The 21,065-nt window shown below is 41.4% G+C and overlaps 1 protein-coding gene across 6 annotated transcripts in view; it reads left to right on the top strand.

Moving 5' to 3' along the window:
• CTNND2 (catenin delta 2) overlaps window positions 1-21,065 on the top strand; it is a 936,097-nt gene that overhangs the window by 800,999 nt on the left and 114,033 nt on the right. For all 6 annotated transcript variants that reach the window (XM_019541636.1, XM_019541627.1, XM_019541621.1 and 3 more), the window contains one exon: window positions 15,204-15,377. In XM_019541636.1, coding sequence (XP_019397181.1) covers window positions 15,204-15,377 — 174 coding nt within the window. The remainder of the gene's footprint in view (window positions 1-15,203; window positions 15,378-21,065) is intronic.

Genomic DNA, 21,065 nt, shown 5'->3' with positions numbered 1-21,065 from the left:
GGGTGGGGTGGGGGAGCAGAGGCCCCTGCCATGTTCCCCAGACTCAAGCCAGCACAGATGGGAGCCCATATGGTGGGAGCCTCCATTCCCTCCCACCATACTGCCCAACCTGGCTGACAGCCATAGGCAGGAAGCAAGGCTGCAGGTTTTGCTAGATCTCAGCCATGCTGAGCAGTGTGGGGTAAATGGAGGCCCCCACTACACAGACCCTCCTCAACTGTGCTGGCTGGAGACTTGGGGTCTCAGCCTTGCCTGCAGCCACTGCAGGTGCCTCTTGCCCCTGCGGGAGAGTGGGGAGCCCCACCCTGCTGCAGCCCACACTTATCTGCCTCCCTACCCTCCCACTCTGTCCTTGGCAGGCTCCTCTGCTCCCCTCCCAGTGCACCAGGCCAGCTGAAGAGCTGGATTGGGTAGCCCAGAAGGCATCTCCAGGAGAAGCCTCCACTCCACCCACCAAGTGATGCTGTAGCTGCCACCAGTGCTGCTACTCTCAACACCATTCCCAAGCAGCCTGGAGCCTTGTTCACACAGCAGCAGCAATGACAGGTCAGGAGCAGCAGCAGCCATCACACCCAGCTCGGCTTCCTCCAACTCCTCTTTGCTGCTTCTTGGACACATCCTGGGATATTAATAAAAAAATCCCTTTACCCAGTGACAGAGAGAGAAACTGGCAGCAGTGAAAGCAGCATGATTAGATCCAGCACACCTAGCCTGAGTGCTAATCTGAGTAGGTGAAGTGCTCAGCTCAGGTGAAGTGTGGGAGGAAGAAGGCTGAGACCTCTGCTTAGTCCTGCTGCTGTCTGAGAGAAGGGCTTTGGGGAACAAAGCAGGAAGCTCAACATCAGGCCCAGCATCTGCTTCAGGTTCCATCCCCCTACATGCTGCCTTTTCCTGCTGCTGCTGCTACTATTTGGGCTGTGCACTATGCAGTGTCTCACCCAGACACACACACACACACCCTGGGGTGTGCATGCAGGGTGCAGCTGGGTGCCTCCCGATCACACTGACAGCCCAGCCCGCAGTGCCCACACACTGCTGGCATGGGAAGGGCATGGATACACACACACACTGCTTACCCTCCAACCCACTAGCACTGTGACCCTGTACACCCAGCCCAACCCTCTTCAGCACTGCACTCACTCCTCAGGACACCTAATGGACATGCATGTGTGTGAATGTGTTGGCAGGGGGGGATGCTTCTTCTTGCTATTATAACTAAGCCTCCCCCACACTGTGCAATTGCCACTAACAGCCATGAGAGCCTGCTCAGTCAGAGCAAACAACAATGGGACAAGGCTAGCATGCTGCCCTGTGATGGGGAGTTAGCAGGGACCTGCAAACCAGCCTTGGAGGCCAGGGGAATGTGACCTAACTTTAGACTCTAGAGGATGTAGTACAGAATTTTGTTAGACTTGTCCAACCTAAATTGCTAACGTCTGATGCTATATCCATCCAAGTCTATCTAAGATGGGGTTCTGCCATTTTTAAACCAGTCTGTGTGTGCCAAGCTTCTGTTCTGTTGTGGTTTTCAGTCACTGATACCGGTTTGTGTGTATACCTGGCTTTAGTTGTAGAAGTGGTAGGTGCAGGACTGGCACATCACCTTACAGCATAGTTCCTGAGAGCAAAAGTTTGAAGGCTGTCCTTCAAAGGTCTTCTGTCCAATTGATTATAGTCTCCTGTCTGTACTTATTTTATCTGAAATGAGTTGTAATTCAGGAATAAATGGTCCATGTAGTGCATGAGGATTTAGCTGTTGGAAGTAGGTAAGCACTTACATCTTTCCACACTCTGTTAAAAGATAACCTCTAAATGCTGAGAGAATACAAAAAGGACTGTGCTTAAACAGGGGATCAAACTGGGAAAAGTCTCCAGTTCAATTCAACGTAGTTTAACAAACAACATTATCAACACATGATTAAAAAGAGGTGTTGGTCATTCATTTTACCTATATTATTTAAGTTGCTGCCATTTATGTTTTAGTTTAGTTAAATTTAAAATGTGTTTATCTTATCTCCTGCTTTTTCTTTATTGAATTTCCCTCGGGAATACATTACATGTCTGTAAATTTGAAAAGAGCTGACAGAATGTTATTACTGTAAAGCTCCTTTCACATTCCTTCTGCTTAAAGTTGCTGCTGGACACATGTAGTGATACAGTACAAATGCTTAGTGGAATATGAAATTTTAAAAACTATGTATGATGGTTTCAGGCAGTTTCTTCCCCCCTCCCCCCCCCTCTCAGAATGGTCCTACCTGCTTTAACCACTTATTCAAGTTTTAAAAGGTCCAGGACAGAACACATTAGAATAAAATTTAGCTCGTCACACAATATAACTGTTTTAAAAAGTAAATTATTTAAATGGAGGCTATAAAGGTAAGTCATATTGATGTGCAGTAACTCAGAAACATTAACAGTCCATATTCTTTACAATTTTTACTATCTGATGGGTCAAGTTCAGACATCAGAAAATAGCAGAAGAAAAGTTTAAAGGCAGAGTTCTAAATTCACTTGCACAGTTGCAGCACAGTACTGTAATAAACAAATAACTTTTTTTAGTATTGTCATTTGTCAAGGGTTTTCTTCTCTATGAAAATACAGGTGACATGAGTCACCTGATACCATCTACATACTATAGCAGTTTTATCCAGAGTAAGCAGCATTCTTGTCTTACAGTTGTATGTGGTGAAAGTATGTTTTGATACTGTACAAGAAATCTTACTGTTCTTCCTCTCTTACCATTCCTGAATAGCTTAAACACAGTAAATTAAGGATGAAGTAAAAAGCCTTAGTTTTAAACTTCCTTCCCTATGTGACCTTCCAGCTCTACTTTTCTATGATTTTAGCATTAGAAAGACAGAGGTGAACCTCTTATCATTTTAATATGGATTTGTGTGCTTTATTTCCTTTGGCCTCCTTAAGAAAGAATAACTTGGAATGCAAATGTGAATATAAATGAAATTTCACCAGGTTTAATTTGACTTGAACTGGAACTAGAGAGATCTGATCACAAACTCACAGGATGCAAGTCTATAGCAGGGCTTTGGCTCCTCCAAGTATGGCAATGCAGCACCTAACTTTTAGACACCTAGCCCTGGAGTGGAATGCAAAGCCCAGAGTTAGACAATTACTGCCTGCACCCTAGGCTGAGGGAGAGTTAAACTCCACAGAAGAGTAATCCAGAAAAAACTATACTCTGCACAGAGAGCTGCCTAGAGTTAGCCAATAGGAAATGTTAAGCACAAGAGCATATCCAAACTTCTTTAGAAGTTAGGCATCAGAGTCAGGGCTGCTGCAAGGAAGTTGCTCCATTGACGTGGGATATAGAACCCAGATGTCTCTCCTGAAGAAAGGCACCTAGAAGTAAGAAGCTCATGATCTTACTATGTGCATTGCTATTTGTGATGTGATGTGATGTGATAAAAGTGTTTATACTGGGCTGGGGACTTCAGAATTATTTTAATGACTTAAGAGAACAGGTCCTAGTGAAAGGCAACAAAAATTAGACTGGTAGGTAACTTAGACAGTTTTGAAAATCCCTCCTGAGATGCAGTGCAATGTGACTTTTGTACACACGTTAACTAGAAAGTTTATACTTCAGACTTTGTTGTTGACATGCTTTGAGTATGACTGTAAGTGTATGTAAATCCTTTGCATTCCTGTACTAATGGAACCACAAAGTTGTAACCCCATTTACAGGGGTGAAATTTTGTTCTTTTACATCACCAGTAAATTTGACCTGCAGCCTGTAACAGTGTATTCTAACTCTGTATAATTCTTATTTTAAGAACTCAAGAAAGAAACTGAAAATTCAGTTTAATACCATGATTTTTTTTTCACAATAGTCCAACTTACAGTGCCTGGTAAGTACATAGGTTTCAAATAGGCATGTCAGTGTCATATTATATCTCAAACCAAAGCCTTTATTGCAAATATAAGGAGAAGTTATATTTGTATTGAATTGAGATGGAAAATTCAATAAGATGTTGTGGATACTAACCTTTCATATGCCCAGAGCTCCAATTTTATTTATTTATAGTATATTTGTTTTTCATCTGAAAGAATCTTAAATGCTGTGCAGACACTCAACTGTTGTACATTGGTGTAACTCCATGAGTATCAAATAATTTCAAAAGCACTGTGATTTCAGTGGAGTTACAACCATTTGCAGTAGTTGATGACCTGGCTCACTGAATACACATGAAGAGAGAGTTGACTTCACTTGCTTTTAAAACAGCATCCATTTTGCATCATCAACAGTAAAGCGACAGGATTTGGGAAAAGAAATAGAATACAAATTAGAATGTGGATAAGAGAGGAAGTCTATTGTGACATCTCTCTTATGAGAATGGTACATAATCAGGACCTTCATTTTATATTGTAGAACTTCTTAATGGTAATGTCACATTGCATGCTGGGGCATGGGATAGCAGCAGGGTAGAAAAGAGAGAATTTCCTACTAAATGGGTGTGTCTATATGTGCATCTGACTGCACAGTTGTCACCGCACAATCATTTAGTACTTGATAAAGCAGACTAACACCACTAAGTACCTCTTCTGCTAAAGCAAGTATTAAATGACTATACAGTAACCTCTGTTACTGCCCAGTCCTGGTGGTACACGGGTTTTTTCTAACCCTACTGGGCAGTAGCTGGTTGCTATTGTGCAGTAGCATTGGTGTCACGGTTCATGCCCACTGATGCTGTGTCACCATAGCCTTTCATGTAGATCTGCCCAATCACAAGTTTGACTTTCTCTCTGTTTTTACACATTCTGGTACCTGTGCAGCTTCACAGGTAGCTCTTGTTTCATTACTGGAAAAGAGAGGTCTGTCATCTCACTCTTCAGCAGTTCAGTAAATCATGATCAGTATCCTTATAGGAGCCCATGATTAAGCAGATTCTCTCTGCCTATGAATCAATGAAGGTTCCATTTAGTCTCTATGGTAGCTTTGACACTTACCTTTACCTTCCCAACTTCTAACTGAGTTGCGAAAGGTACTTAGTGGTGTTAGTCTGAACTCAGGCAGAAAGCAAGGCAGAGGTGATTCAGCTAGTCTGTAAGACTACCTTTTAGCAGAATGTAATTACCTGTAAGTCTGCTACCCTACCTTGCCTTCTGCCTAACTTTATTGATATTAAATATGGTGACAGGTATGTGTTAAAAGCAAACGAGGCATAAAAATAATGAGTGTGTGAGAGACAGAGAAACAGAGAAATTCTGCACCTAATTGTTGCTTTCCCTGTTTATTCCATTTATCAACAAATATCTTAATAGTACATGAAATTCTTTTCAACATATCCTTGTAAGTTAAGATTGTGTCATCTCTTCCTGCATTTCATGGAGTAACCTTGTGGCATCGATTACCTCCCTCGTCCCTTTGAGAATTCTTTATACCTTAGAACTTCCTTCTAAATCTTCTCTTTTTTTTCAGGTGCACTGGGTTAATCTTAACACTTTTGGCTGGATCCCTTAATACCTATATTATTCTGCTTGCCCTCAGATGTACCTTTTCTATTTCTATAATCATTCATTATCAGCACACGGCAGGGCAGAGGCCTCTGTGGAACTGCTCTTGTCCATCAAACTGAAGGGTTTAATATCCTTTTTAAAGAAAACGGTGAATGGAACTGTGCATATAATTTCAAATTTATGCTCACTAGACTGTTGTGCAGTGAGGGAATAAATTACGCCCACTTCAGCACTTTGCACAGTAATAGGCATCTTAAAATGCCTTAGATTGTTAGATTGATATTGAATTTTTCTAATAATGCTTAGCATGTTTTTTTTCTTTTTCCTGTTAATCTTGACAATATCCCCACCCTGGATGTCATTCCATCCTCTCTAAATCCTGTGTATGGCTACTATGCCTGCAGGACCAAAAAGACAGAGACTATTTGAGATCTATGCAGAACCTATTAACATTACACCACATTCCTCTTGACCGGTGTTGACTGTAGCAGACTTCTCCTAATATGTCACTGATTTAAATAGAATGCTACTCTGGGACAGTAAATGGGATAGAGAATTATTAGTAAGCACGCTAATCAGCCTACTAAGTTTCTTTCCGCACCAGCCCATGCTGTAGCTCTCTCAGCTGCTTTGGCAGGTGAAAGACCCAGGCAGGCAGGGAGTGATCTAGAACTTAGCTCTATCTTTTGACAGTGCAGATCACTACCCCCAGCTTAAAATACATTTAATAGTATTTATTATCTCAGATAATTGACAAAAAAGGTAAGAGCAGTTATGTGTACACACACACATCCCTATATATGAGACATAAGCAAATGTTCTTTCTAATACACAGGATCTGCCAGTCCCTGCAGCAGTTTGTCTCTTCAGAGATGTACTTCTATTCCTTCCAGAGTCTGGCTTCAGTTGGTTCTTTGCTGCTTTGCTTTTCAGAACTCCCTGGTAAACTCACTTCCCACTGGAAAGCAGAGCAAACTGGACCCCTGAATGCTTCCTCTCCAGATACTCAACTGCCCATCAACCTCATCGTCTAACCATACAGCATTGGCATGAATCAGAGCTTGTTTCTAACAGCATAGTCATACTTATATAGCCTTTCTGAAAAATTCTTCAGACTCCAAACAATAAAATACATTCTCTTCAAACTCCTGGTGATTATCTGGCTTTTCTACATACCTAAAGGATAAATGATAATGGAGAAAGTATAATTCAGTCCTGTCATTCTCCTTGTTAAAGAGTGGCAGAAGTAGAAACCCACGTGTATATAGCAAAGGCTGCCATCTAATTGAGCTCAGCCCAACACTAAGATAATGTTCTCGGACATCATTCCCACAAAGTTGCTTTAAATCTGTAAAAATCTCCCCTCTGCAGTGAGGGAGAAAGCACAAATTTATCCTTTAAGACTTGGGACATTATTGAGGTTAGAGTCATAGAAATTCTTTCTACTAATTATTATATGTACCTATGGCAGTATTGAAGTGATGCTGCAGCCATGATGGTCCAGGAAACGTGAGAGACAAGAACTATTGTGGGTAATATCTTTGAATGAACCAACTGCTCTTTTGTGTAACTGTAAAAGCTGTATGGAAAGTGCGACTAGTCCTTTTACTTCAGCAAGACTACAGCATTCTTGGATAGAAATTTCTTTGGAGAAAAACAGGTGTAAAATATTTGTATTTGAATGAATTTCAATTAAGTTTAGGTTTTCGCTCTAGTGATTTACTCTTCCATTACAGCGTGTTTCCTTTTCCTCCTTTTTCCCTGTAATGAGATTCCTGTTTAAGTGATTATATTTGTCTTTTAGAGGGGAACAGTAGTCAGTAATGCCAATTTTTTTGAAATATTAGATGTGGCTGAATTCATAGGTTTATCTGTTCTAAGAAAAAAATAAATGCATGCATAATTTTGTGTCTTTGAGCTTCCCCTTTATATAACTTAAGAAATTACTAGTAGTCTGTAAACTTTAAGGAAGGGAAAAAGTGTCAACACAAAACATGTTTCTCTTTTCAGGATGCTTTTTAAAACAGATGAGGTCATTCCATCAATTTTATTGAAAAAAAAATAAGACAGACACATTTCATTTTAACTTTTTCCTCACAAAACCTCTTTGGGATCTGAACAATAGATCCAGCTGAGAACAGCTTCCAGCTTAATTCAGAATAAGCATCCCTGTTTTGATAAAAGGACCACCACTGAACCTAGTCTGGTACCTCTTGAAGTCTTTACTAAAATTCATGCTGACTTCATTGAAAGCAGACCCAGCCTCCCACCTTGTCATATAGTTCCAAAATTCACTAGAATTAAATCTTCTGACCAATGTCCAGAACACAGCAAGTCCTAATCTTGGTATTTGTGAAATCTTCAGTCTAATAAAGACTGCAGTAAAGATAAGTGAGATTTATTTGCCTTCATTTTTGTCTGTAGTGCCAAGTGTTGCTATTGTTTCTCCTCTATTATTCTACCTTGCATTGCATTCTGTGGTCTTTATTTGTGGTCACCTGCTACACGATTAACACCACATCAAGACATGTGACCCTTAGGGCTCTACCCTTGGACATGAGCATTCGAGTCATTAACCTCTCTACATTACCTTGTCTCTTTACAGACAGAACCACATTTCCCCACCTGTAGTAATTATGGCGCTTACAGTTGTATCCTCACTGCAGCCAACAAATTTAGTTTTTCAGTTCAAGAGGAAACAATGAATATGACAAGAGTGGTTAAGAAAAAATAACGGCTGTAGTCTATATTTCAATAATGGCACAAGCCAGCTGCTAATAACACTGACTATGCTTCTACTTATATAACTTACCATGCTTGCATTGGTTATTTGCTTTTCCCTACTAAGAGGAGATTGATCAGGTTTTGATCTCCCTGGGATTGATTTTATACTTCTCTTGACTTTTTCCTGTTCCACAGCTATAGTTACATGCGATTTTCAGTGTAAGATCAGACTGTGGTCTGAAATCTTTATTTTGATTATAAGTGGCACTTCTGAAATGAGTATGACCTTCTGTTTTACCTTCTGTCAGAAGCTTTGAGCGACAACAGCAACATTTCAACTTAAATGCCATTCCCAGCTGAGTGGCATACCATGTGTTATCATGCTAGGTGGTTGTAAAGCCTGCCACTCCAGGGAGATCATGGTTCAGTTTCTAAAAAGAGATCATCATTCCAAGGAAAGGAAAGCTTCCTCTTTTCTGGCTTAGGAACCCAGTTAAAACAGCATTCTGAAGAGTGTGATTGGGGCTGCCCTCCAAAGGAAAATGGATTATTTGAGCAGTTATACAATACCTGTGAAATGGGGTTGCTGGCCAGCATTGTCACATCTGTTGTATAATCAGCAGCCAAAACCATTGGAGGGTCTTCAGGCCATTCTTCTGCTTATGCCAGGGTATGTTGCTATTGGATGTGCTTGGACACAGCTGGTGACTGCCAAAAATACAAAGAGATACATGATGACTCTTACTCAGTTTAGTCATTTGTTTCAGCCTGGTATGAAAGATTAAAAATGAAAGCCTGCTTTATTTTACAGCTCCATTACAAAGCATGTTACTAGTCATTTGTGACATTCTTTACCACCACAGAGAATACTGTGCCTGGTGTTAATTAGCAACGAACCAGCAGCTTATAAAATTCTGGCTTGCCTTATCTGTTAATTGTATAAAGCCCTGAGATGCTTGTCTATAGCCTGTCCAACAAAAGTTGCACCAGTCTTTCTTGCCTGGTGCATTTGTCTGCATTTGTCAACTTTTACAGGATAGTGCAAGGCATATTTGAATCATATGAAGTAAAGTAAAGAGATTGAGACAGAGGCTGAGATAGAGGAATACTAGCTTTTGACTGAGCTGCACTTTAGTAGATGAGAGATGTTGACTGAAGTGTTTGGATAGCACTTAACTGTGCTGTGCAAAACTAGCTTTTGCTTTTTCTCCCTCATTTTCCTGCACACATGGCACATCTACACATGCACTTTAATGCACTTTCACTTATTTTATTGCACATTAAAGTGTCACAAAAATGCTCTTTAGTTAATGTGCATTAACAGTGTTATTTAACTGCCCACCTCCTGCCCCCATGGAGAGAGTAGATGACTCAGTCCTCTGCTTGAACCACCTCCAATGGCAGGCTGTTCCAGACATTGGGGGCTCGGACAGTAAAGAAATTATTCCTTATGTCCTGCCTGAAATGGTCTTGTAGTAGTTTATGACTGTTTGACCTCATCATCCCTTGGGGTGCTCTGAACAAACGTTCCCTCAGATACTGGTGGTCAGCCCTGATAAACTTATAGGTGGCCATCAGATCACCCCTGAGCCTGTGCTTTTCCAGGCTAAAGAGCCCCATGGCTCTCAGCCTCTCTTCATAAGGTCTGTTTTCCTGACCTCTGATCATGCATGTGGCTCTTCTCTGGACTCTCTCAAGCATCTCCACATCCTTTTTGAATTGTGGAGCTAAAAACTGGATGCAGTACCCCAGCTGCGGCCTCACCAAGGCCAAGTACAAGGGGAGAATGACGTCCCAGGTTTTGCTTGAGAAGCATCTATGGATGCAAGCCAGCATTTTGGTTGCTCTACTAGCCACAGCATCACGTTGCAGGCTCGTGTTCATCTTGTGGTCAATGATGACCCCCAAGTCTCTTTCTTACGTAGTGCTAGCCACCATAGCACTGCCAAGCCTATAAGGATGCTGCAGGTTTTTCTTCCCAAGGTGGAGAACCTTGCATTTTTCAGTGTTAAACACCATCAGGTTCTTATCTGCCCATTTGCTGAGCCTGTCCAGGTCAGCCTGGATCACCCGCCTGTCTTCTGGTGTGGATGCTTTGCCCAAAGTTTGGTGTCATCCACGAACTTGGCCAGTCCACTTCTGACTCCAATGTCCACATCATCAATGAAGATGTTGAACAATATGGGTCCAAGGACAGAGCCTTGGGGGACCCCACTGGTCCCAGGACACTAGGATGACTAACTTTCATCAATTACCACCCTCTGGGTCCGACCATGGAGCCAATTCCCCAGCCAGTGGATCATGGTGAGAGCCCAGAGTGTGCGCGTGTATAGAGTTGCCCTGGAAGGGGCCAGAACAAGCTTAGACCTGGTCAGGTAATTGGCTGGCCATTACCCTGGTAAGCATCATGGGAGAGGCCCAAAAGACGGTACGTCTGCCACCCGAGGTACAAACTAGATAAAGCCTATGGCCTAAGGGGCCCACTCCAAGAGGAAGCAAGACAGAATAAGTTGCTGATGTGTGAAAGAGACCCTGTGTGAGAGGCCCTACTGAGAGGAGGGTGGTATGAATGTGTGTGTGACTGAGGCCTAACAATGAGGCCTAAGGTTGGTCTGGCTGTTGGGCGGGAGCACTGTCATCTGGATGCCATCTGCAAGGCTTGGGCTGCTGTGTAGGGGAGGATTGGAGCCACAGATAGCACCCCCTGGCATCAGGGCAAGAAATGCACAGCCCCCCCACCTAATTAAGATCATTAATTAATTAACGACAAGGTATGGCAGGAGAGTCAGGTGGGTGGTATGCCCAAAGGCAAGTGGGGAAACTAGCACTGTGGCTAGTCAGGGAGCCCCACTTTGCCACAATCCTCCATTATGTTCCATAGACATTACTGAATTCAAGGGGCGCACTAAGGAACAAGATCCTTGATGCAATGAGTGAGTGACTAAGTGGGACGTTCATTTCTATAGATGCTTCGACCCCAGCAAGACAGTTGTAGGTGCCAAACTTGGAGATGCTATATGCCCCTTTCTGGGCCATCTTGATTGCTTTCAGGAACAGGCAAACTGGTTTGGAGTCCTCAGAGCTAGTCAGGAATTTTTTCCGGCAATTGTTTTTTACTGAAAAATGACAAATTGTTGAATGTTTCATAGAATCTTATTGGATTTGTTGAGCTTCTAGCGATCTCATTGAGGACTCCAGTGGGAGTGTGGCTGGCAAACAGTTTTCTGTCCAAAATGTGTCTAGTTACTTGCCAGCCTGCTGGTGGGTTGCTGGGACTCCAGGGCTTACAGAGCCTACTGCTCCATGGCAAGTCTGACATATAGAATGTGCTGGAGCTGGAAACCATAAGGTGTCCTTGATTTGCAGCAACTCCTGCCTCTGGACTGCAGAGCCACAGCTTGCAGAGGCTGTGAACTGTGGCTGTCAAACATAAAGGCTCCTCCCTCAGCCATAGTTTTGAGGGCCCTTTGACTGCTGGCTTCCTGCCAGTTTGTTGTGCTGACAGGGAGCCAGCAGGCCTGGCAGCAGTGGAAAGTATCCAGCCTTAAAACCACTATCATTTAAATGGTTTGTAAAGATGTTCTTTTTCTCCCAATGTTCTTTCTTTAGGATTTTGGAATTTCCAGGGGAATAGAAATTCCAGCTTTTGATCAGTTCTCTGCCATCTAGGAGTGTAAAGAGCTAATGTTACCTTCATTGCCATGGGGAACAGAGTGAGGATTTGGTTCTATAGACACATGCAAACTGAACAACAGTAGAGTCTGAGAGTAAAGGGGAAGTACTGCTGGTTCACAAAAGCAGAATTGTCCCCCAACTGCCTCTTCAGAGAAGGAATAGACTATAGGAATAGTATGGACAGGAATGATTAATAAATCTTTGCTTTTGAAATAGATTAAAATGGAATAGATTTGGGGAATTTCTGTGATTTGTGTAATTCTTTGCACCTGTTTATGTGTGGATTGGTTTTAGGAAGTGTGTGTATGGGGTGGGGAGGACAGAGAAGCAGGGCCATAGTTCATCCACATTACTCCCAGCTTCTGTCAGTTTTACGGTATCTTTGTAAATTACAGCAGAAACAAAGAGGGCTGGAAGGAGCTTTTGTTCAGGACTTTAGTCTTTTTAACATAAGCTAGGAGGAGTATATAGCCCTCATCCTTCTGAGAGGTTTCCTGTATATCTATAGTACAGACTATCTCAGATAGAACTTATTGATCACTCCTGATGGATTACCACTATGTAGTGCCTGTTCCAGTAATTCTCTGGGCACAGTCTTTCAGCTCACTACTTCAATTCATTAATATTGAATAGTTCTTGGTAGAAAGTAACTTCAGCTTGCCACAGCAGATATTGGAGAAACATTTACTGTAATAGTACAGCTTGTGAAAATTATTTTGCCTTGGACAATTGAAGGTTTTTATTATTAACTTTTATGAAAGGTTGAAGAAAGCATTGAGATAAAGGTCACACAGATTTGCTAGCTTTGAAATGTCTCCTTTTCTTCAACATTAACAAGTCACAGTGATCCAAAGCCCTCAAATAACAAAACAGCACTTTGAACTACGTTAGTTGTCATCAAAGAAGATTCTTACATCGGTTGTCTTCTTTATTTCTTTCCTATTTATTCAACAGCCATTAAGTGGGACATGTAATAAAAGACATTTTGGAGATGCATGGGTCACTTTACAGAACAATGGAAAATTATCTCCTGGATTAACTGTTTATCCTACTTTCTAACAATGTATTTGGTAGCTGAGGAAGTATAAGGAAACCCTGCAGAGGAAAGTAATGTATCCTTACATGATTTAATGCCCCCATTTTATATAGGAGGCAACATAGGATACTACAGCAAATGCAGTCCACCTAAATTACCACTTCTTTTAGAATATACTTCTATTCATACATGTCTCCCACTTCATTGAAATAAGATACTTCAGCTGCAGTGCAAGTGGTGCAACTGTCTTATTGACACACAGTTACAGATGTGGATGCTGTTACTAATGCACAAATGAGTCTAAGTTATACTCCACACTGAGCTCCTCTTGAAAATCCCAACATTTAATGGTACAGAGACAGGGAAGTAAAAGGAAGTCACCATAAAGCCAGTCTGAGGTCTGCACTAGCACAGAAGGATCTGATCCCCAAAGGACTCCACGGCTACTGTCTAACCTCCCTTCATTTGGAAGCTGATTGTATCTGTGAGGGAAGATGGTAGGCAGAACCAGCATTTTGCCATGCCCCACCCCTTTTTTTCTGTTTGTTTTTCCCCCAAGTTGTCCAAAGACCAGAATATAACTATGAATCCAAGAAGCTGGGTTTTTATAGTATGTTGGTGATTTGTATGAACAGTATGAACAAAGAATTGGCATATCTCAGTTTCTCAGCAACAGTGAATTAAGAAATCAAATTCTTTACTCCCTTCTCTCTGGAATGGAACCTTGTGGAATGTTCTTACAGTGGCTTAACATGGGCTTCCCACATGTATTTTCTTTCTTACCTTGTGTGAAATCAATGTTTGGTTCTCCTCTCTCTTTTTTTTTTTTTTCCTTTTTTAAAACAAAGGTATGATTTCTTACAACCAGGCTGAAATGGGGAGGAAATTCCATGTGACAATTCCTTACCACAATAGTCTCTGCTAATCCTAGTCTACATCTGGACAGCCATCTCTGGCCTGGGTGTTTCTAAATCAGAGAATGATAAAAGCATGAATTACATTGCTTTGACTACGGTAGATTGCCCCTGGTGAGCCCAGGTATTGGGGGATGGGGGAGATGGGGACAGGACAACTGTTCCTTCCCCCAGCAGCTGTTTCCCAGCCCCATGCCCTGATCTGCCAATTGGAGTGTAGGGCTGGGAAACAGCTGCTTGGGGGAGGGGACAGTTTCCTAGCACGGCACCCTGATCTGCCAATTGGGGCACAGGGACTGGAGGCAGCTGCCCCAGAGGTGAGACAGCCCCCCCCCGCCCACCGGAACCCAGCCTAGACCACGGTGCCCCCTGCCAGCCCAGGCTGGCATGTGGGGAAACCTGGATCTCCCACTGGCTGCTGTAAAGGAGCAGAGCGGGCAGGAGTAGCCCTGCACTGCACTGCTCCTGTTGCGTGCACATGTAGACATGATTCCAGGGGAAGCTTACTGCACATTATTTTACTGTGCAGTAAGATTACAGCATATTACAACACATTAATAGCATATATAGACATGCCCAATGAGTCATCCTAAACTAGTGCTGTGAGAACCTTTATCTTACGCCAGTGTCACATTGTGGATTTTATATGTTGTGTGAGTTAAATGAAAAAATAGTATTGAAATTTTTAGAAGATTTTTAAAAACGTAGCTTAGATTTTATTCCTTGTTTTAAAATGTCCGTGAATAGCATTTTAATAGACTTTCCAACAGTCAAAAATGGATGCTGTGAGTTCTGCTGGAAAGAGGGGACTCTTTTTCCTCTGCAATAGGGCTCCTTTTTCCAGCTTGATGTGAAATATTAGTGTCTAAACCTCATAGGAGTACAGGTTTAACCAATGCCCGTGTTGGACAATAGTCCACTATCCAGACCTGTCAGATGAAAAGAGCCAGGGCCCATTCATCATTTATTTTTTCAAAGTAGTTTCCACTGAAAAGGCAGCATCCAAAAGATCACTCAAATAGAGAATTTCCTTTTTTATATTTTTTTATTTTTTCATGCAAAATGCCCAGTAAGCTTCTCAGTAGGTTTTGTCCCGTTTCCCCTCCCCCATCCCCCCCAAAAAGTTATGCAGTGGAAGCTAATTGTTCTCATTATGTTAATTAGATAGAGTACTTAAAGATTTTCGTTAATGGTTAGGTCAAGTACCATCAAAAAGCTATTTTCAGAAGAGTACTGGGAGGAAAATTCTCTGTCCAGGATTTCATATTATGGTTAAAGGTGAGGAATGCTGCTTTTGATTGTGGACCTATTAAAAAAAGGTTAAATATTTTTCCTCAGTGATATTAGTATCTTTGGTGACATAGATTTGTCGTTTCCAACAGTGGGACGGAGTAGGACCTCTCCCAGACTGTGCAGAACCACCAAAAGGAATCCAGATGCTGTGGCACCCTTCAATAGTCAAACCCTACCTCACACTTCTCTCCGAGTGCTCAAATCCAGACACACTGGAAGGTGCAGCAGGTGCATTGCAGAACTTGGCTGCAGGGAGCTGGAAGGTATGAAGTACAAGTCAAAATTATTATAAATTCAAAGAGGTCCCCATAGACAAGAAGAAAGGTGATACCATCATGAATGCAATCTGCGTGTAGAAAAATAACTGCATTTTTTTCAGAGATACATCTGGAAAAGGAAAGTCACATTTAAACTGTAGTATTTTAAGTTTGTTGTACTTACTACCACTGCAGTATTTCTTAAGAAAATTCATCATGCAGCAGTGAAAATCCTTTCTTATGTACTAAGCTAGTCCATGTGACAAATTGCTATTGAAAGCCTAACAATCAGATGAAGAGAAGCAGTGGTTCCGTGAATCTATACACATAATGCCATGAAAAATAAGATAATATTAGTGCCAGTGGGTGCATTATGTAAGACACTTACTGCAGAGTTGCCTAATTAGTAAAGCATTGTTGTCTGCACAAGTGGTGCTATTGCGCCAGAGTAAACTAATTAATTCTACCATTGGATAGTACTGCCCAACACGAGTACTCTTTTATGGTGGAATTATTTACTCTACTGCAATACTTGTGTAGATGGTGACAGGCTGGCTGGGGCACGAGGGTGCTTTAGTGTGGGGGCTGCCTGCCAGCTATGATTAGATGAAATGAAGTAACACTTACACAAGTAACCTTACACCCATTCTTTTTTTCTTATTAAGAAGCCATTTAATGTCACATAACATTACAGTTAAAAACATGTACAAGACAAGGAAATTCTGAATTAGGGAAGTCCATAAAGTCTGCCTCCTTTCTTCATTCCTATAGGCTTCTTAAAACATCCAGTTTTTCCTTCTCTAAATATTTGCAATAAAAGGGGAAATAATTCAACCAACACATTTTTCTTTGAAAACACTCTAGAATTCAATTTGATTTTGAAAATATTTTTAAATTTAAGATAAACCAGGCATCATCTGTGGGGACATCTGAGCCTGAATGTTTTAATCAGTTTTTGGAGCAGGAGTTTTCCTGGTGAGAAGAGTGCTGCCAATCTCACATTGCTCCATTAACACAGTACAATTCCATTAAATCTGTAAGATGAGCTGTTAGGTTCCATTCCAAAACTGGGGGGCACAGTTTTCAAATTTAGGGCACCTAATTCAGTGTCTAAGTGCTCAAATATCTATTTTAGTTATGTGTGTGCTACACTAAGTTGCCCTCTAACCTACTTTAAAAATTGAGTTCTAGTGCCAATAATAGTTGTTCTCTGATCAAAATTTTGTTCAGTCAAAGTTGTTCACTCATGGCTCTTGATTTATGTATTCCACCCAAGCTATGTCATGCCATTGACAGTCAGGCATGTGTACATAATAATCTATGTAACAAAAGATCAGTGCTCTGACCTGACCCCAGGTACTGCTGCATATCCACTACATCCACTAGATGATGATAATGGAGTGACTTGGTGATTGATGTACTTTGGAGGTGTTATCTATGCCTCCAACTTAGGACTGATCTAATGGCCATGCATAAGCCCAAACCCACCAAACATTTACACTAGAAACCCCTAAACTCAGTCTATGGCTGATACCCAGACTAACTCTGGCAAGTCTGTGGAACTTCAGGGTCAGAGGTCAAGCCTCCTACTAGGCCACCCTTTCCTGCAGTGGCTTTAGAATTTACCATGGTGCCCCAGGCCAGAAGCAAAGCCATAGTCCCACAACTTCCTGTTCCTGACTGTTTAGCTCTTCTGCAAGCCTAGTTTCTGTCTCTACTGTCTGTAATTAGAGTCAACAACAGAAAGAAAGACAAGGCTTATTATGCACAAGTAAGAGAAATCACTGTATGATAATAATCACATTCAGATTCAGCCTCTAGGGAATCACATTCAGATTTGGAAAGGGCTGGCTGTCGTGACTTGGGTTGGTCAACTTAGATATTAGCATGGACGTATCCTACATATCCACAGACCGTCCATGTTATCTGCAAGACACCTAGGATTCCTGTATTTGACCCAATGATCTTCCACATCAGCTTATATAGAACTAGCAAAAAGGTGTGAATATGCATTGCTGAATTTACATATACAATAAGAGACAGCAAGAGAGATCCTGTTGCAAAATATATGCTAAAAGAACTGCTTTGAGCTTCACCAGAATATATGCAGTGATTTCAGTGAGAATTCACTTGCTTTCTTATTGTTCCATGTTTCTGTAGATTCAGACTCTATTACAAGTGATGCACAGGAAGGAAAATGAATATACTTAATTTGCCATATTCTAGCTATTTCTGTGAGGGGATAATGCTCCTTGGGGATTACACCAGCATTGAAATTTTTTACCTTTGACCTTTCTTTTCTTCTTTTCCCATCCTCTGAAGATAAAACTACTGAAATAATGGCAAACAAACACTTAAAAGGAGAGTCTATTCCTAAGGGAGGTTCCTTTTTTTTTTGTAAGTTCCTACTAGCAATTGTAACTGGATATAAAGAGGGACAGTATGGTAAATGATCTTGCTTCTGATTTTTAAGACTAGAGTTCATCTCAATTGTATGATAAAATGAAATGGGAAAAAAGGAGGACAATTAGCTGTGTTAAAAACAAATGATGCCTTTAGTATTATTATTATTGTTTGCATTATAACAATGTTCAAAGGCCCCACTGCATTTGGTGTTGCATTGACAGAAAAGACAGTCCCTTCCACAGAGGATTATTGCTGAACACATATACAGACATAATATTTTGATATCTGATTCACCCTTTTCATTTCCCCAGCTCCACCATTGTCTAATTCTTTAATGGAGCATGTTATCCAGACATATGAATTTGTAGAAAAGAAGAAACCTAGATTATTTTTACTAAATCAAACAGTCTAGATCAGTGATGGCCAACATTTTTGGCAGGTATGCTAACGTTTCTGGCAGGTATACAACTTGGTACCGTACCCTCCCTGCATGCCATTCCAATCCTCTTCCCCTGCCTGATCTGATGCTCTGCTTTCCACTTTCTTCCCTGTGCCCCCTGCCAGAATGCTAATTTGCTTTTTTCCTCCCTGCTCTGTCACTGTGCTCCCTGATCCCTCTCTGATGTTCCTCATGCCACACACACAGGCTGCCTTTACCACCTGTGGTACTTGTACTGTAGGTTGGCCACCACTGGTCTAGGCAATTTAGATACATGCCCCCCTGTTACTGCAGTTTAAAAGAAGCTATGAATCTAAAACCGCTAGATAGCTTTGAAAACCTTAAAAACAAAGTATAAGAGCAAATCAGTAACTCTTGTGATTATAGTCATATGTAAATATTTTTTCAGTGTAAACAATAGTCTTCCATTTTAGAGAATTTTTTCCTTATGCAATATGCATTCAATACTGATAGTGTGCTTATTCACTTGGGAGGAATATGCCCCTTGGCCTACATTCAAATCTCTGGGCCATTTCCTTTCATTTTTCATATGTGGTAGTACCCTGTAAAGTCAAGTACTGTAAAAATGTTTTCATCTGAGGGCCTTAATTTGCACACACACAGTGCATAATATATTTTTGGTCCATATGTAAATTAGCATAGATCTCCTTTCACAGAACAAATTCTCCATGAAGTCATGAAGACTTATATAAGTGAATTACAACATTATGTGATCTGGATAAGACGGCTTAACAACAAAATAAGATTCCAAAGCCACTAAGTATTTGGAACCCAGAAACATGGAAATGTAGATCAGCATAGAGCAATGCTGATCAATCTACAGGCCTCAGATTGGATTCTGCTCCCGGAGCCATGTCATTGGACCATGGGGCTCCTGTTGGGTCCAGAAATTTGGTGACAGGATAGCAGTGGTAGGATCTCACCTGCAGCAGTGGGGGAGCATTAGCAGCATTAATTGCCATGGTTCCCAGAGCCATAGCAATTAATATTGCCATCATATCCTGGATGCCAAATTTTGGGACTCATGGGCCAGATAATGTTTTCCTGTGCACAGATTGTACCGGCACTCAGGGCCGGTCCATGGCTGGATCTGGAGTATGAGGTCAGGTAGATGAACTGGAGTGCACTCACAGGCCGACCCCATGTGCCCACCCCATGCTGATTTAGGCCCATGGATCAACCCTATGCACAGGATCCAGTCTCTAGACAGGCTCTATGCCACTCAACTAGCTCACAAGATCAGGTACGTTGAGCACCATTGGCATAAAATGTATTGGATTTTAGTGAATTTGTTATTTATGGAGAAAAAATATACTCGAATGGTGAATGTCATGCCTTATTAACTATCTGCAACTCCTTTAAGATTCAGAACTGTTTGAAAGAGGTTGCTTCTTGGGGAGAAAAAAAAAAGAGCTATTTCATAATTCTGAAATCCTTGTAACCTAGATCCCCCCACTGGGCCATGCCAGGTTTGGTTTGTTTGTTGGGAACCACTGACCTTGATTACAGTTTGTCATTAATGAGAAGGAAATCATCTCTGTAACCAACAAGCAGTATCTGAGAGGTGGTAGAAATAGATTTAGACCTACTTTTTCATCAAAGTCCTCCTTGTCTTTAGCATCAGATATTTATATGATGGTCATTGTAAAGCTTACGGGTCTCCCAGGCTAATGTTCATGGGTTTTCATAGAAAATAATTAAGTCCAAAGAAGCATGTTTTGCTGAAGAAACCCACCAAGATTGGGGAAAATTCCTTTCCCTGTGCTGTCCTGTCGAGCTATGCACAGTTATCATTAAATCTTTGCAGTTTGTGACCTTGGAGACTGTACTGTTTTCACCGTCCCACCCATTCACCAATCCCTGCTCCACAAAGACCAAGGGCAAGTGAAATTCCAGGTGGTCAGGCTCAGGCCTTCCCTACCCACACAGATGCACAAAACAGCACTGGGGCAATTTCACTGTATTTTAGGCCTTTGACAAGCAGCAGGAGATCTTCCTTAAGTGACATTTGTTGCATTATGTTTGTTTTCATGGTCACATATTTTAATATCTATTTCTTTAACTCAAATACTGAGTTCCCCTGCAATCCCTTTTACTTACATTTTAATGAGATCTTTTGTGTTAGGGCTGCCTAGTTCTGTGAAAGAAATAGCATCTATAGGTATGGAAGACTGTGCAGTTTTGTTCTACAACAGAGCTTAGCTAGAGTTTTCCTTAATAAGAGATTTGGCCCACTGATATCAGTGCGAGTCTTCACTTTGACTTGCTTAGGTATTGCGTGAGGCTTACAGTGGTTTGAAAAGGTAAAGGACTCATGCTTCTCACTCTCATTCCAGTCCTAGTAGTCTTCTTTGGGTGGTCAGTATCACAGCTGCTCACTTTCCTGTACAAGAAGAAGGAAAGTAAAAATCTAAAGTCTGTTCACATTTTAAATTAGATTCTTAAAACTGAGTTATTGGTGGCTTAATAAGAAACTCCTGTTGACCCTTCACTCTTGCTAGCCTGAAATGCATGCTGCAGTCTTGTGGGGGATTTTTTGTTTGTTTTTTATACCCTGCAGGTTGAGACCTGTAAAAGGAAAGCTCCCATCATAATAGCTCTTTTATTATTGTTGTTTAATGTTCCAATATAGGATTTTCCTGTCAATTTGCTGGCAGCAATTTTCTCTGTCCGGTGACAATAATAAAATGACAGGCTCCTTGTGGTCTTGGCACCAGCCAGTAGGCCATGTTCAGTTGTAGCTCTATTGAAAATGTAATCAAAACAATTGTTAAAAGTATAGCTTTTAAACAATTTTGAGAATCTACCAGCCCACGGCAAGTGCAGTT

Source organism: Crocodylus porosus, unplaced genomic scaffold (genome assembly GCF_001723895.1).
Source record: "Crocodylus porosus isolate Cpor-Errol unplaced genomic scaffold, CroPor_comp1, whole genome shotgun sequence".
Classification (NCBI taxonomy): Eukaryota; Metazoa; Chordata; order Crocodylia; family Crocodylidae; genus Crocodylus; species Crocodylus porosus.
This window is presented reverse-complemented; position numbering and strand designations above follow the sequence as displayed.